The sequence below is a fragment of the Gossypium arboreum genome, chromosome 9 (assembly GCF_025698485.1).
Source record: "Gossypium arboreum isolate Shixiya-1 chromosome 9, ASM2569848v2, whole genome shotgun sequence".
NCBI classification, from domain to species: domain Eukaryota; kingdom Viridiplantae; phylum Streptophyta; class Magnoliopsida; order Malvales; family Malvaceae; genus Gossypium; species Gossypium arboreum.
In genome coordinates this window covers 76,534,440-76,548,277 of record NC_069078.1, presented here as the reverse complement: position 1 = coordinate 76,548,277, position 13,838 = coordinate 76,534,440, and the positions used below count along the sequence as shown (strand labels likewise).

At 28.3% G+C, this 13,838-nt stretch overlaps 1 protein-coding gene across 1 annotated transcript; it reads left to right on the top strand.

Annotated features, from left to right (window-relative positions):
• The first annotated feature begins 8,645 nt into the window (after window positions 1-8,645).
• On the top strand, window positions 8,646-13,804 carry LOC108456207 (probable carboxylesterase 15). The gene is made up of 2 exons (XM_017754801.2): window positions 8,646-9,505; window positions 13,364-13,804. Exons 1-2 carry the CDS (start codon window positions 8,817-8,819, stop codon window positions 13,668-13,670), a joined length of 996 nt encoding a protein of 331 aa, XP_017610290.1. The 5' UTR covers window positions 8,646-8,816; the 3' UTR covers window positions 13,671-13,804.
• The last annotated feature ends 34 nt before the right edge of the window (window positions 13,805-13,838 follow it).

The window sequence follows — 13,838 nt, the reverse complement described above, 5'->3', positions numbered from 1 at the left end:
ACGGTATGTAACTAAAGTTAATAAGTTACATATAATCCCGAAATTTAGTTAATTATTCAATTTACTTTCGATTCAATAGGTTTGGAGTGGAAAGGACGTCAATGACGAAGTTAAATGGCTTTCCCAAGGTCCGAACAGAATAATAAAAAGATATAGTGCCTTCCTCATCAATGGATACAGATTTCATACAAAGTATCGTGAGACAATGAGGAGAACTCAAAATTGTGGAGTTGTTGTTAATTCTTCAATTACAAGTTATGCGATGCTAGGGACGAATCGGTTGAGGGTAATGTGAAGTATTACGGACTTCTTACCGACATTATTGAGTTGGATTACTATGGCAGATGGAAAGTTGTCTTATTTCGGTGTGATTGGGCTGATGTTAATACTGCTCGAGGAATTAAAGAAGTTCAATTTGGTTTTACAATATTGAATTTCTCTCGCTTGATTCACACTGGACAATAATTGATGGACGAGCCATATGTATTTTCCTCTCAAGTGAAACAAGTTTTTTATTCGAAAGATCCAATTGATGAGGGTTGGTATGTTGTACTCCGGAACACCCCTAGAGACTTGTTTGACATGGGTAATGGAAGTAGAGATGACATCGTCGAAAGATCAGAAACATTACCTTTTACAGAACAAAACTTAGATGAAAATATCCCTAGTACTAATACACAACATCAATGGGTTCGACATGATGTGGATGAAGATATTCTGAATAATGATGTAGTAAGATTTTACAATTTTTAATTATATGTAATATTATAATTTTAATCTTTGTCATGTTATATAATTTAACTATTTTATATGTACTACTATTGTTGTAATTTGTTACTAAAACTTTAACTATTTTATGTGTATTGCAGGAAAAATCGTAGAAGAAGATTACGAGATTTTAGTATTGTCCGAATACTCCAAATTCGAATAAGGAAATAGTGAACAACGAGCAGTTGTTGGATCTTGAATGTGCGGAGACACTTGATGAGCTGAAGAATTTCAAAGTAATATTATGTTCATTTTACATGTGTTGACTTTTTTTATTGAATTATTTGACAATTTTAATATAATAATAGTATATCATTTTTCAATTGAAAGTGGTGGGACGCAGCAGAGTTCGAGGACGTCTGTTGCTTAGAGATTTATCGACTTAGATCCTGTCGAGCGTGTTAAAGTAAGTAGAAATACTCATGGTCACTGTTGGATCTGAAGCTTGACTTTTAGCAGGCTATTTGGGTATTTTAGCACGAAATGCAAATATGTTGCCCATGAACTACGAATCATAGCATCACATGCCTGATAGCAACAAAAATCAGGTTCTCGCTAATATTAAGGTAACAAAATGTGAATGTAATTTATAATACTTTGGTTTAAGTTTCATTTATATTTACATTCTAAACTTATGTTTTTTTAGGAGAGATTTGCTTTAGAAGTCTCCGATGATTATATCAAGAAGGCATTAGGTAAAAGATGGAGAGACAATAAAAACACTTTAAAGAAACAATATTTTAAGAAAGACATAAGCCTCGAGGAAAAATTGAGAAATTTCACATGGGAATCTTTGAGGTATCAATGGGAAGATCTTTGTTAGATTTTGGAATTCAAAGAAAGGAGAGGTATTATGATTTCCAAACTCTTATATATAGTGTTTACTATATACGTAATAATAATTTTATTATGTAGGACCGTAAGCGTGTTGGAACAAGCAGCAGATAAAAACAAAAATTCACGCACATGGCAGGGTCAAGAAGTTTTACTTCTGTAGTTGAGGCCGAGGTATTATGAATTTATTAATTCTTTCAAATATTAATAACTTTCTATTATTAAATAATATTTTTACTACTATATTGTAGGAAGTCAAATTCGAACAAAAAGTTGGACGCCTTCAGCTTTTTGAGATTACGCATAAGAAGAAAGATGGATCTCCTATGACATCCGAAGCTGGAGAAATTATGGTATATTTACTTAATAATATTTGATTTATTCTAAATATTTATAATCTTTAATTATAATTGTTTAATTCAATTCATCATTAGTAGTTTTAAATAATGTTAAGTTATGTTGCATTCCTTTTTATTATATATATCGTTTCTAACTCTTTAATTGATTTTTTAGGAGAAACTAAAGGAGAAGAAGGCGGAATATGAAGCGATTGCTTCGAGTGATAGTTCTGTTAATCTTGAGAACATTGATAATGAAATTATCACTGAAGTTTTGGGTCTGAAAGGTACGGTCGGGTTCGATTTCAAGGATCTGGTGTTACCCCGACCCAATATTTTGGATCCGGCTCCTAGCAATACATGCCTTCTGGAAGTCAAGCTCAAGCTGAAGTTCAGATGTTAAGAGACCAGATAGCTCAGATGCAAGCGAACACGGTTGAGCAAATTGCCTAGGTTCAACGAAAATATGAAGAACTCCAGCAACAACTTAAAGCGGAGGCAGCAGAGAGGGAGGTAGTGGCTGCAGCAAGAGAGGCAGAGGCACAAGCGATGGTAGCAGAGTAGAGCAAAAAGTACAATGACCTCCAGCTATAGCTTCAGCAGATGATGCATATGTTTCAGCAATCACAAAAGCCGCCATCTTAGACATTAGTTTTCTTATTGTAAGAATGTTTTTAAGTTTTGTCACGTTTAACATTATTGTAAGAATATTTTAAATTATACTTTATTTATTAATTATATCATATATCTTTAGTTAAATTTGAAGTATCATTTAGAATTAATGTTTTTGGTTGTAATTTTTATACTAAATTTGCGGTTTTTGGCTACATTTTATACTATATTTGTTGTATTTGGTTGGATTTTAATGCAGGAAGGGCTGGATATTGGTGAAAAAAAATATTGCAATTCTGCCAAAATTAGCAACGTTTGTGGGAAAAGTGCCGCTAAAAAGACGTGACTTTTAGCGGCGCTTTTCTCATAAATGCCGCTAAAAGCCATGACTTTTAGCGGCGCTTTTCCCACAAACGCCGCTAAAAGCCATGACTTTTAGCAGTGTTTTTTTTTAATAAATGCCACAAATTTTTGTGGCGTTACCTATAGCGGCGTTTTTTGCGGCGTCTATTTTCTAGTTGTGAATGAACATTCAAATTATTTTCACATCAATAACATACATTTTAAGCATTTAAGAATATAATTCAAGTTACACGAACTTACCTAGCGAAATTGTAGAAATGTCAAGATTCAGGGACATTTTGGTAATTTACCATTTTCCCAATTTTCACCCGATCTTAAATTGACAATTTCATTCAATTTATTAATTTAGATAATAAAACAATTCATTCCCTTCAATTTGGTCATTTTGACATTTTTACAAAATTACCCCCTGAAGTTTTACTTTTATTCAATTTAGTCCTTAAGCCTAAAACATGCAAATCAGTCATGCTAGCTGAATATTCATATATATATTTTCCTCCTCCTCCTCTCCATTCCACATCCTTAATGTATATAACACACTTGTAAGTAACATTATCTATAATCTTTATTATTTACTTTTATGAATATTCAAGCTGTCTATCTATGTCTCAGTCACTAAATTATTTATAACTGGAGCTCTAGAACTCCAAATTAAGATCCTATAATTTTACATGAAACTAGACTCATATATATTCTTACCATAAAATTTTCAAAATTTTTGGTTTAGTCAATAAGTACAGTTTATTCTTTAAAGCTACCCCTATTCTGCTGTCTAACAGCTGTGATCCTTCTTCACTAAAAATTAATTATCTCCTCATACAGAATTCGAATGATGTTCCTGTTTATTTCTATTGAAACTATAACCATTCAAGATTCTAAAAATATAAATTTAGGCCCATAATTATTTTTCTCCAATTTTTGATGATTTTTCAAATTCAGAACAGGGGAACTCGAAATCATTCTGACCTTGTCTCACAAAATTTATTATATCTCATGATTTACAATTCCATTGCTTACATAATTTCTTCTATAAGAAACTAGACTCAATAATATTTAATTTCATATTTTATTCATCCTATAATTCGATTTATACATTTTTTGGTGATTTTTCAAAATTAGACTACTGCTGCTGTCCAGAACTGTTTTAGTGCAAGATATTAATTACCATGTTTATAACACCCTTATTTTCTTTTTCTACACTATTTCTCATCACTTTCTCTTATTTTCTCTTCACAAACATGACAAGAACATATGACCATATATAAGAAAACTCTAAATCAACATCAATTCCATGCTTTTTCAACAATATTAAACTTAAAAATATATTGAAATCTTGATGTTCTTACCTTTTCTTATTGACTTCAATCTTTAACTTGATTTTTCTCTCTCCTCCAGCATCTATTTCTTGAATCCAACTTGATATTCTTGCTCCCCATCATCTCCTTGCTATCTTTCTCTCTTGATGGCTATGAAAATTCTTTCTATTTTTAGGTGAAAATAATGAATTTTTGGTGGAAGGACTAAATTGTAAAGAAAGCAAACTTCTTTTCTTCTTGTTTGCATGGGAAAGGAAATGTGTTGTTAATTCTTCATCTTTCCTTCCTTTTATACTAAACAAATAATAATATAATAATAATAAACATCTCATAAAAATATTAATAAAATAATATTTATCTAATTAATTAATTTAAAATATCATCAACATAATCATTACATTCTAGAATTCTCTCTCTTACTAATTGACCATTTTTCCCTTCATGATCTTTTAGAATTCCATCCTTGAGTCATCACTTAATTTGATAAAATTGTGATTTAGTCCCTCATAATTTTTCACCTATTCAATTTGGTCCTAATTCATCAATTTTTCTTGGTTTTTAGATCATTCCACCCTTAAAATATTTGCACCATTAGTCCTTTAACTTTTTTATATTTACACTTCAACCCCTTAAATTTTGAGTATTTACTCTTGTGCAACAAGACTTTTCTCATCTTTGCAATTTAGTCCTTTCTTGAATTAATATATCATAATATACTTCCCAATATTGACATAACTCAAAAATTCCCTTTTTGTCACTTTATTTCCTTATTTTACTATATATGGATAATATTTTACTGTAAAAATTTTCGGGGTATTACAGTGAGTCCCACATTTTTTATTTTTAAAGTTTAAAATGTTAAATTTAACTTTCCAATGTAATCTTTTATGATTGATCAGTACATTCCAATTAAGTCTATAGCATAATAGCAATTATATATTTTTTTTAATTTTATTCATGCACTGACCTATGCACCATATTCTAACATGTGTGGTCGGTGTTGGCCAGAACGAGCTGATGTGACTAATATGGACCGAAATTTTTACCGCTGAAGAAAAAAGTATTATTTGTTCTACTTTAGAACTAAATGGTATCAACTGATACGACCTAAATCGATGTGAAACCAATCACCATGATACACATCATTTCTCAAATCTAAAGCTGAAGGCACTAATTTAATGGTTTTAGTAAGTATCAACTTTCATAAATCTTCCCTAAATAAGTTCATACATAACTTGTCACTCATAAGCGATTAAGTGTATCCAATCAACACACACTTGACATGCATGGTCAACCAAACAAGTTGAAATTAATTCAGATACTTCATCATACTGTTAATCTCTTAAAGATTTAGATATCCATGGATTCCATGCAAAAAATACCAACAACATCAAATATTATCACCATTTGTGCCAAAAAAAGTGAATAGAATGAATTTAGAGATGCTCAATGGTGAGAAGAAATCCCAATATTTAGGTATCCAACTGTAGAATCCAAGATTTTTCTTACTACTTCGAGTACTTAATTGCAAATAAAAAGGAAAAGAAAAGTGCCTAAAATTAAAATAAAGAGAACGCCTTGTAATTTGTTAAGTATTGAAATGGAAAATACAACTATTGCAAAAATAAAGGAAAAGTGGGTATTAAACTAAAGAAAACCCTAAGCTAAAATAATAACAAAAATAGAAGCCTATCCTATCTATCAGACTTCTCTCCTCTCAATAGTTGAAAAATAACCGTTTTATACTAAGGTTTGAATAGAGGGTCGCAACCTTGCACAATGAGCTTCATGACTTTGCCTCAAATTTCTTCACTTTTTTCTTTGGTAATTGTCCTAAATCTGATTCAGCGTGGTGACCTTATACAAGGAATATCACAACTTACAAATGACAAACTGTCTTCTCTTCTCAATGAACTATGGGCTTCCTGACTCAACTTGGATGATTGGGCTTCCTTTCAAACAATCTTGAAGGTCGCAATGCAACTAAAAGTTATATTGTGACATTGAGGCAGGACTATGTACGAGTTCTTCCAAGTCAATTTTTAACATCGTGGTCGAGACACAAATGCCTATCTCAGCTTTGCATTATGGTTCAAAGCTTAGGGTCACAACCTTTAGTGGTTACGTGTCGCGACCCTTACTGTTGTTTTAGCTTACTTCTATATTTTTGGGCCCTTTTACCCATGAGATAAGCATAAATAATACGATATTTGACTTAAATACTAAAAATTAAAGAAATGTAAAAATGCACTAAATTATAAACTATAATGCATGGTTTTTTCTTTTAATAAAAAAGCTCTTAAAACATTTGTTTTAACTCTAGGTAAGCTAAGCATAAGTGTGAAAAGAGTGCTAAAATGTATATCAATTATCCACTTATTAATTTTCACAAATGATATCGATTATTTATATGTTTATGTTAACGAGATAGATTAAAAACAAAATAGTTGGGCTTAAAAGTTAGACCTACTTTATTAAAGATCCTTCAAGGAAAAAGTGAGTTATATAATTTAAAAATAATTAATAAAAATTACATTTATAATCAAATTGGGCATATGATTGTCCATGTTCATTTGAATCAAATAACCATTTGTCCACATTTATTCTATATGCGTTCAAAACTATAGAAAGTTTAACAATTATAAAAAATATTAATAATGACTAGAAGTCCTATCACACGCAGATGCGTGTGAAAACTACAAATTTAGAATACAAATATTTGTTTAAAATAACGTACAATAAATAATAAAATATATGGTTTAAAACTAATTAATAATAACACACGAAATATGTATGTTATTAAATTGAAAATTTAGATTAAATTATTTACCATGGTGTTATCATTAATCTTAAGTCGGTGTCGAGTTAACTTGTGACATCAACTTAATCAAATACATTATTAATATATACAATTGATAAATGTAATAAAGTGTGTATAATAAAATTAAAATGTATAAAAAAAGATTTAGTTTAGGATAAATTAAAGGTTTTATTAATGCAATTGGCGTGGATTCACATCCCACTATATGCATATTTTTATTGGTGTTTTTAAAGTGAAAAGACTAAAATACCCTCAAATTGTATTACTTATTTTAATTACGAAATGTCATTCTCGTAACTTTCTAACCGAGTTGGTGATCTTATTGAGAGTGACACCAACTCAATTAGGAGATTTATTAATAGTATGGATTTAAAATTATAAAAACTTAAAAAATTCAAAATTTATATATAATTTTATTAATAATATATACTCAAATTAAAAAGTTGAATTAATAATTTTTATATTCAAATTTTGCATATATAAAAATCTATATACAAAATTATTTGAATTTATATATACAAAATTAATTCAAAATTTTTAATTTTAACTTTTAAATTTTGAATATATATAAATTATTAATAAAAATTATATATATATATATATAACTTGATTTTTGTTAAATTTTAATTTTTAATATTTTTTAATTCTTAATAATTTTAAATTTTTATAATTTTAACTAGAATAAATCTAGACAAATGATTTGTTTCGGATGTAATTTTTATTAATTATTTTTAAGATATTTTTATACTTGTTTTAAAATGATTGCCCTTTATAGTGAAACCGCAACTAATGTTACATTACTAAAAAACTGATTAATTATTTTTTTATCATTAAAGACTCAATAAGATATATATTTTTAAGAGCTCAATTAATTTTTTTTCATTTTTAGTAAGAGATGTTTTTTACCCTTAAATCTTTTTCTCTTGAGATATTTTGCTGTCAGCTGCTTTTTGTTGGTGGTTTGGACCTCATGGGTCATGTAATTCTTGTGCCTTTAGCATTCTTTATGTGGGCAGTACAACAAGGATCATTATGAAAAGAGAGGCTTTTAGGCACTAATTAATAACGTAATGTTACAAGATATTGTTATTATAAACTTATTTGCATATGATATATTTTCTAATTTAATTTAATTTAAATAAATTTATTTAAAAATTAAAAGTAACTAACTAATTAAAAGGAAAAAAATTATTGAAATCTTTGCGGGATTTACTGGAAAAATCATAAGCGTGGGCTTTTTTCTGTTTTAAAATATTTAAAAATAAAATATGAAAATTAAAAATAATAAAAAATATTTTTATTAATTTTTTTGTAAAACTGAAAATACTGAAAATAATAGTTTTTAGCTTTAAATTAATTAAATGTAAAAAAATTATTTTGCTTATCACGTTTTTTATATTGATATGTTTTTATTATTAAAAATTTATTTCTATTTATTTAATTCATATATATCAAGTGATAAAATATAATTAATGAAAAAAAAAAGACACGGAAAAGAGGAACACAAAGAAGCAATGACAAAATTCCCTCGCAAATAAACATTAGAAGAGACAGCCAAGCTTATCTATCTATGGTCCATATTTTAGAAGAAAAAACGAAATTGAAGCACATGATGTTGATCCATCCCTCCATTACTATCATCCATTGCATTTACACCATCACCCCCTTTCCACTCTACAGTTTCTCCACTTTCAACCCTCTCTTTCTCTCTCTATATAAACCCCACCCATTCCCAACCATCTTCACCCAATAACTTAAACAATCATGGGTTCATTTCCTCACATAGTGGAAGACTGCTTGGGAGTCCTCCAAGTGTTGAGTGATGGCACCGTTTTCAGATCCAAAACCATACAATTCAACATGCCTGTCATCCGCGATCAGAACTCTGTGGACTTCAAAGACGCCATGTTTGACAAAACCCATAATCTCCATCTTCGAATTTACAAGCCCGCATCAGCCTCTAATTTTCCACCCAACGGTTGTCCTCGTAAGCTCCCCATCGTCGTTTTCATTCATGGTGGTGGTTTTTGTCTAGGTTCTCGTACGTGGCCTACCTGTCATAATTCTTGCCTACGCTTCGCGTCCGGACTCAACGCTGTAGTCATTGCGCCGGACTACAGGTTGGCCCCGGAGCATAGGCTGCCGGCAGCAATGGATGACGCAGCCAGTGCCATGAGGTGGTTGCAAAGTCAAGCTTTGAGAGAAAATGGGGTTAGTGATGCATGGTTGAACAGTGGCGAGGTTGACTTTGACCAGGTTTTTGTCTTGGGTGACTCGTCAGGTGGCAATATTGCACACCATTTGGCAGTTAGGTTGGGTGCTGGTTCGACCGAGCTGGCTCCGGTTCGCGTACGAGGTTATGTGCTGTTGGCACCATTTTTTGGTGGGGTGGTGAGGACAAGGTCAGAGTCGGGGCCTAGCGAAGCTTTGTTGAATCTTGATATACTTGACAGGTACTTTGTCATGGTTCCTTAATTACCCAATTCTAACAATATGTCAATAACATAGAATTTACTCATATTTTTCATTTAATTATTTATACTCCATTCATAATTTGTCTTATATAAATTTATATATAACCAATGGATTATACTACTACGTAATTATATAAGTTTAACCTCGATTGTTTAATAAATATAACCATAATTAAAATTCTTATTAAATATCATAAGAATATATGAGTGTTGTTTAAACAACTATTTTATGAATACATTGTTTAATATATCTCATCTAAATATTCGACATATATAGGTATATTTATTTAGGGAATGAAACAGAACTTATGCATAACTAATTAAATGAAGAAAAAGAAAACTAATTAAATGAAATAGTGATTCATTGAAAGAGACTTGAGTTAATTTTTTGGCATTCTCTTTTAGGATTGTTCTCTAACCGATTCGACCGCATGAAAATTAAAAATAAACGATTGAGACCTTGATAAATGATTCTTTTTTCCTCTTCAAATATTGCCCCATTTTGGGCTCTTCCTCCAACCTAATTTGCTCCTTTAAATTCACCTCTTTTCTCTTTCAACAAGCCAAAGTTTTGTTATCGGTAAAATCCTTTTTACTTATGAAGAGATTGACATTTATTTCAAGTCTTCTTACTTATTTTTCTAAAAGTTTTTGTTACACTTTTTTTTATACCGTATTGAAAATAAAAAAATGGGGATCACATCATTGGAATATATATCAAACAAGTATTTGATTAAAATATTTATTTGGTTAATAATGTGGTGGGGTTACTTGTTACAATAAGTAGATCAAATTTAATAAGAATAAAATATTTTTTATTTTATTAATTAAATTTTAAATAAATACATTTAAAAATTTATATTTAAATAATTTATCAACTACAACTAATACAAACATAATTGAAAAGTCACAAACAACATGCAAAATCTAAAACAATAATTATTTTGTGAAAAATTCATTCATACTGTGTAAAACTTAAAAGTGATTTTATATCATTTCATAACTTTATATATGAAAAATCCAACCACTAAAATTATTTTGTTACTTAAGTTCACAGTTAAAATAAAAAAATACTCATTTAATAGTCGTGTAACAAAAAAGATAATATTGTAATTTATTTCAAATCTAAATTTAATCAAAAATTTTAACAATATCAAAAATTAAACTTATATTTTTAAATCTAAAAAATAAATAAAATAAAACAACTAAATTCCAAAAATATAAATAAGCTAAGAACTTAAGTTGAATATCATTTTATATAATAGGACAGGTTTACAAATATTTTGAGAGGTTGAATCCCACGAATAGTGATTTAAAGTCTAGTTAATAATAATGAGAATCATGACCATATATATATGCTCACTTAAAGTCTTAAGAAAGTTGGATTGGATATGTTGGTTGCCAGTCTTCATAGTGAATTTCATTTTATTTACAAGTAAATATTGATATTCCCAAGGATATAACTGTTCAATTTGAATAAAAAAAGAGAGTAGAAAACTGGGCTATTTCCGACACTTATTCCAAAATTTAGGCTTAATTTATTTATACTAAAAATATTTTTATGTTGTGGCCAATATATATATATGGAGGAGAGAAGTAATTTAAAGAAGTTTCTATTATATCATGTCGAATCAATGAAATGATAAGACATACTTTATTTTAAAAAGAAAAACCATATTCAAACTTTATAAATAATATTATTACAAAACATAGTTATAAAACTATAAAATACTTGGATTATAAAAAAAATAAACAAACTTGATTTAGAAGGTTAAAAAGAGTAAAAGACAAATTAAATCATCTCATACAGATTTACAAATTTCAGGAAAAAAAAAAAAAAACAAAACCTAAAATCTCGTATGAAACAAAGCTGGCTGTCCAAAAAGGCAGAAATGGTGGAGGCTCTTATCAATAAAAAGGCAAGGCAATCTCACCTACACCACAAAAATATCAAATTATCAATCACCTTTTTAACATGTGATCCTTCCACTTATTTAACATTTTTAACTAATAAATATTAAAAAGCTAAACATTAATAAATTAATAATATGCAATTCTACATTTATTTTCAGATATCACATGTAAATTAAATTAAATTAAAATTAAATAACACATAATTTTTTATTTTAAATAAATTAATTGAGCAATTTTCTAGTACCTAATTAGAATAAAGAATAATTGTTAATATTTTTTAACATGGTTTTATCAAATTTAGTATTTATATAACCTTATTGAAAATTATACATTTATATTCACCAAAAAATAACTTACTATCTAAATCAACAACATTAGCATATGTTCATGCTTATTAATTTTAAATCAACGGTATATTTTTATATAATATTTTTAAATATTTTAAAATTTTAAAATATGATTACACTATCACAAATAATTATTAATTCAAGTTTATTTTAAATATTATTTTTTATTCTTAATTTGTATTAATCATAATACAAAATATAAAGATTTTAAAAAAAGTAAGCATTTACATATATTGTTTTACTTTCTTAATCATGATATTTCTAAAGTGTTAAAAATATTTGTACAAATTTATGAAAATTAAATATAATATATATTTGATTGATACATATAATCAAGCTTATGCATTGCAAAAGAGAATTAAAATATATTTCATTAATTTTAGAAAATAAAGTAATGTTAAATTCTTTTTCAGTTTTTAAATGGATTTATTAATTAACAGATTCCACTCTAATAACTAATGACAGGTTAATTTTTAAAAAAAGCCTTTAAAAATACTACATCTTATTTAAACAAGTCTTTATATTAATTGGTTTTCACTTATGAAATTCCTTAATTTTAATTAAATTAATAATATTTAATTAAATATGTTATTATTCTCTAAACTTTAATAAAATTTAGAATTGTTGATGTACTTAAAAATTAAATCTTCTTGTTTTTTATTTAAGAATCTTAATCTAATTATTAAATTTATAAGTATTGTCCGTCAAAATTTGTTAATCTGATTTGTTAGTTGGACTATCCTCATGTTAAGTAGAATATGATTGATAGAAAATAAATATGTTAATTTGATAAATTTTAGCGAAACTACCGAAGATGATAATGATTAGATTAGAATTTTAAATTAAAAATATAAAATGATTGAATTTTTAATTTTTAATTTGACATTTATTTTAATTTATTTGTATACATGTTAGTGTTTAGAATTAGATTTGAGGTAAAGAGGTATGTGATTAAAAGTGTAGAATAATAAAATGAGATAGTGGTTAAAATCCTGATCAGCACTCCCCCAGAACATTTTAGATAATCATCAAAATCTCTCTTTGTCCTTATCTTTGAAAAGGGGTTTTTTCCATAGCTATCTAATCTAATCTTTCAAAAGGAACCTTTTTTGTTTTCTTTTGGGATGATAGTTATCAAAAACTGTAGGAGGATTATGTAGTTGTGATGTTTTGGAAAGTTCGCAATTTGGACTCCTTTGTGCATGCTTCATTTGATTCCCTCCTTCTCTTCCTTTGTATTTTTGTCAACAAGCTCTTCATTTTGCCGCAATCTCTATCTTATTGCTCTTTACTGTTCAATGAAAAATCATGTATGGATTCAAAAGAAGTCATAATGTTGAATAAAGGAAAGGGATTATCATATCCTTTGAGATCCAAAGCTTTAAAATCACATACTTGCTCAATATTATCTTTAAAAGATAATTATAAAAATTAATTCAACTTTAATCAATCTCATGTGAGTGTGAAAATTAAAAATAAAAATCTTTAAGTATTTCTCTTTAAATTATATATGTATGTGGGTTACAAAATTACAACCTACAAACCATATTATATTGTTGACTGAAATGAGAAGCAGGTTTTGGAGGCTATCAATGCCTGTAGGAGAGACAAGAGACCACCCATTAGTGAATCCATTTGGGCCCTGGAGCCCTAGTCTGGAAGCAGTGAAACTTGACCCTATCTTGGTCATCGTGGGCGGCAGTGAGTTGTTGAAAGACAGGGCTGAGGATTACGCCACCAGATTAAAAGACATGGGCAAGAAAATTGAGTACGTCGAGTTCCATGGCAAAGAACATGGTTATTTCAATTATCATCCATATTCTGATGCTGCAATTCAAACTCTACAACTTATCAATACATTTATGTCTGCCAACTCAGTTTGATATGTATAAATATGTTAAAAACACAATTTTAAAGTTATTTAGTTATGTAGCTATTTTGGATTTAGATTTTTCTTTATTTTTCGGCTGGCATTTCTTGAAATTAGATTACTAGAAATATTTCATGTATGTCGAAACATTTAGTTTTTTTTTTTTTTTTTTGTATGTGTG